This window comes from Salvelinus sp. IW2-2015, unplaced genomic scaffold (assembly GCF_002910315.2).
Source record: "Salvelinus sp. IW2-2015 unplaced genomic scaffold, ASM291031v2 Un_scaffold1845, whole genome shotgun sequence".
Classification (NCBI taxonomy): domain Eukaryota; kingdom Metazoa; phylum Chordata; class Actinopteri; order Salmoniformes; family Salmonidae; genus Salvelinus; species Salvelinus sp. IW2-2015.
Window position 1 is genome coordinate 106217 of NW_019943212.1, and position 4182 is coordinate 110398.

The following is a 4182-nucleotide window of genomic DNA, read 5'->3' on the forward strand; positions in this document are numbered from 1 at the left end:
AAGAGAGATTAGTAATGTATCTCTAACTCCCATAATGCAGGCCACACAAGTGGTGTTACACTGATGGTGGTTTAAATATTTTCATTTACAATGCTGAGTACTCCCTGTGTTCTTCTTAATACCCAGGATTAATTCCGAATTATTTATCCCTTTTTCTTTCTATATATCAGATCGATGAAGACAACAGGAAGAACGCTGTTACCAGTCACAGGGCTCGCTATGAAAAAGGTGCCATTACTCTTTGGTCAATGACTTAAACACATGGTGTGAGTTGATACCAGGGTCGTTCCGTGAAAAGATTCCTTTGCAGTCCATTTGATATTTAAGGACAAATTTGCACCAATAATACATTTTAAAAGCTGTATATAAATGAATGTGCCATTTAAATGTAGACCACGTGGAGAATTCAATAAATGAATAAGCTTCTAAGTCAAAAATCAGCATGACATGTCCTCTGAGGACCCTCTCTGACTTCTAGGAAGATTTTTAACCCACTTACCCCCATATTCACCATCAATTGTAAAGCCCAGTTATTTTGTTGCTTGACAAAGTGTTTCTGAGGTATATTTATTTCATGTGAATTAGTGATTCATTTACCGTTTGTTCCTCATTTTAAGGTCAACCCTGTTTCTTGAAATCTGAACTCTCATTAATATGGTATAACTATTCCTTTTAAAATATGTTTTTCAAATTAACATCTTGATTCAGAGGGGTTGGGTTAAATGCGGAATAAATGTTCAGTTGAATGCACTGACTAGATGTCGCTTCCTTTCCTTAAATAGTCAAATCATAGTGAAAAGCAGGAGAGCTCGGTTCTAGTCTTTGTAGAATCTGGTGTTTTGTGGTGGAACACTGAGCAGCGAGCATAACGCCTGTTAACCATAGATAGACATGCTAGAAATGTTTTTATTTTTATTTTATTTTTTGTGATAGCTTGCATTCATTGCAACCCCCTGTTGGCCCACACAAGCTTCATTTCCCTGTCGCAAGGGGATATGCTGATTTAAGATGAAATCGTCAACCCGTTACTTTCTTGCACACTATAGGCATTACTATATAATATTTTTAATTTACCCTTGAGACGGGAAAGTGTTTTTCGCATGAAGTTGAATATGTGCCTCTTCGTGACAGTTTAACTTCTTGAAAGGCCTGAATTGGAGGAACGACCGCCAAAACTACTCTCAAAGGCTGAATTGGGCATAATTCTACTTATATATGGATCTATTATTTTCAGCCCGTGATCTGAAGGAGCTGCAACACAAAGATGGCAATTCAGTGGAGATCCAGAGGATTGAGCTAACACTGTAAGGTTCTTGCTAAATGATGTCATCTTCTCTCCGCCGTATCGTGGTTCCCTAAACTCTGATTCAAACAGTAGTTCAGTCAGCTACCACGACTAGTGTTCCATTTTGAGTGTCTATTGGCCCGAGCTCAGGTCAACCACATATTTGCTTATCTCTGAATGTGGTTGACAACAGAGGTTTGCGATTGTGTGTGGTGTTTTGTGCTTTGCTGGCCCTATGAGATCTTTACCTTGTCAACTCAGAGGAGAATAGCCTATTGACCTTATGTGAGCAACTAGGTATAAAAGTAGAGTGTAAAGAGTGGAAGAAAGCATGATCACCATGAGAGGATGTTCTTTCACACTTTCTCTCTCTCTCTCTCTCTCTCTCTCTCTCTTCTCTTCTCCTCCTTCTCTCCCCGCTCTCTCTTCTCTCTCTCTCTCTCTCTCTCTCCTTCTCTACCTCTCTCTCGGAGGTTGGTGTGGTGCATATTTGACCTGTAGAAGATCAGAGCGATGGCAGTCACCACCACAACACTGACACTCAGGACGATCACAATGATATCCTCTGTCTTCAGATCTGGAATCACAAACATAGAATAAGTATTCCCCCCACCAATACTGTATCTTCGTACCAAGATGTAACAGAAACTTCAAAAGAGCTTGTGTACAAGAATAAACTTTGTACTGTTACTAGTAGCACTAGTGTTTATATATAAAATAAAATAGTATTTGTCACATGTGCCGAATACAGCAGATGGAGACCTTGCCATGACATGCTTACTTACAAGCCCTTAACCAACAATGCAGAGTTTTTAAAAAGTAAATAAACTAAGGGGAAAATAGTAACGCAACAAAAAAACTATAACGAGGCAACAAGGGGTACCGGTACCGAATAAATGTGAAGGGGTAATATAGGTCATATGTAGATAAGGCTAAAGTGACTATGCATAGATAATAAACAGAGAGTAGCAGCAGTGTATGTGAAGAGTGTGAATGAATGTGAATGTTTGTGTGTGTGTGTGTGTGTGTGTGTGTGTGTGTGCGTGCGTGCGTGCGTGCGTGCGTGCGTGTCGTCAATATGTGTGTGTGTGTGTGTGTGGGTGCGTGTGCGTGTGCGTGTGTACGTGTACGTGTGTGTGTGTCGTCAATATGCATGTGTGTGTGTGTGTGTGTTGGAGTGTCAGTGTCAGTGTAGTATGTGTGAGTGTGTGGTTAGAGTCCAGTGAGTGTACATTGAAATAAATGTATGCACTCACTACTGTAAGTCGCTTTGGATAAGAGTTTCTGCTAAACGCCAAAAATTGAAATAAAATAATGGGGTCAATGCAAATAGTCCGGGTAGCCATTTGATTAACTGTTCAGCAGTCTTATCTCTATGGGGTAGAAACTGCTACTGACCTGTTACTAGAGCGTATACAGTGCATTCGGGAAAGTATTCACACCCCTTGACTTTTTCCACATTTTGTTACGTTACAGCCTTATTCTAAAATGTATTAAATTGTTTTCATTTTCCTCATAAATCTACATACAATACCCCATAATGACAAAGTAAAAACAGGTTTTTAGAAATATTTGGAAATGTATTAAAAAGCCACTCCTGCACTCCCGAAGTCACTCCTGCATTGTCTTGGCTGTGTGTTTAGGGTCGTTGTCCTGTTGGAAGGTGAATCTTCACCCCAGTCTGAGGTCATGGGCGCTCTGAAGAAGGTTTTCATCAAGGATCTCTCTGTGCTTTGCTCTGTTCATCTTTCCCTCGATCCTGACTAGTCCTCCCAGTCCCTGCTGCTGAAAAACATCCCCACAGCATGATGCTGCCACCACCATGCTTCACTGTAGGGATGGTGCCAGGTTTCCTCCAGATATGATGCTTGGCATTCAGGCCAAAGAGTTCAATCTTGGTTTCATCAGACCAGAGAATCTTTTTATCATGGTCTGAGAGTCTTTAGGTGCCTTTTGGCAAAAAGCGGGCTGTCTTGTGCCTTTTACTGAGGAGTGGCTTCCGTCTGGCCACTCCACCATAAAGGCCTGATTGGTGGAGTGCTGCAGAGATGGTTGTCCTTCTGGAAGGTTCTCCCATCTCCACAGAGGAACTCTGGAGCTCTGTCAGAGTGATCATCAGGTTCCTGGTAACCTCCCTGACCAAGGCCCTTCTCCCCGATTGCTCAGTTTGGCCAGGCGGCAAGCTCTAGGAATAGTCTTGGTCATTCCAAACTTCTTTAATTTAAGAATGATGGAGGCCACTGTGTTCTTGGGGACATTCAATGCTGCAGACATTTTTTGATACCCTTCCCCAGATCTGTGCATCAACACAATCCTGTCTCAGAGCTCTACGGACAACTCCTTCGACCTCATGGCTTGGTTTTTCTCTGACATGCACTGTTAACTGTGGGACCTTATATAGACAGGTGTGTTCCTTTCCAAATCATGTCCAATCAATTGAACTTACCACAGGTGGACTCCAATCAAGTTGTAGGAACATCTCAAGGATGATCACCTGAGCTCAATTTCGAATCTCATAGCAAAGGGTCTGAATACTTATGTAAATAAGGTATTTCTGTTTTTATTTTGTTTTATAAATTTGCAAAAATTTCTAAAAACTTTGCTTTGTCACTATGGGGTATTGTGTGTAGATTGATTAGGATTGATTTTTAATTCATTTTAGAATAAGGCTGTAACGTAACAAAATGTGGAAAAAGTCAAGGGGTCTGAATAATTTCCAAATGCACTGTATGTCATTACCGTTAGGGTTGATTGGCTTGTCATCTGGGAGTTGAGACCCGGGCCAGGGCAGTGAGGGGGTGCTGTCCTCCACTCTGGTCTCATTTATGGACGTATCAAACACAAACAGGGTTTTGTACTGGAGGGGAGGTGCAATGACAGCGTTATTAAGTGATCAT

General features: G+C 41.4%; 1 protein-coding gene across 1 annotated transcript in view; it reads right to left on the bottom strand.

Moving 5' to 3' along the window:
* LOC112072165 (guanylyl cyclase C-like) overlaps positions 1 to 4182 on the bottom strand; it is a 14244-nt gene that overhangs the window by 5911 nt on the left and 4151 nt on the right. Inside the window, exons 8-10 of the mRNA XM_024139592.2 lie at positions 4025 to 4142; positions 1746 to 1862; positions 1534 to 1541 (exon numbers count right to left, since the gene is read on the bottom strand). Coding sequence (XP_023995360.1) covers positions 1534 to 1541; positions 1746 to 1862; positions 4025 to 4142 — 243 coding nt within the window. The remainder of the gene's footprint in view (positions 1 to 1533; positions 1542 to 1745; positions 1863 to 4024; positions 4143 to 4182) is intronic.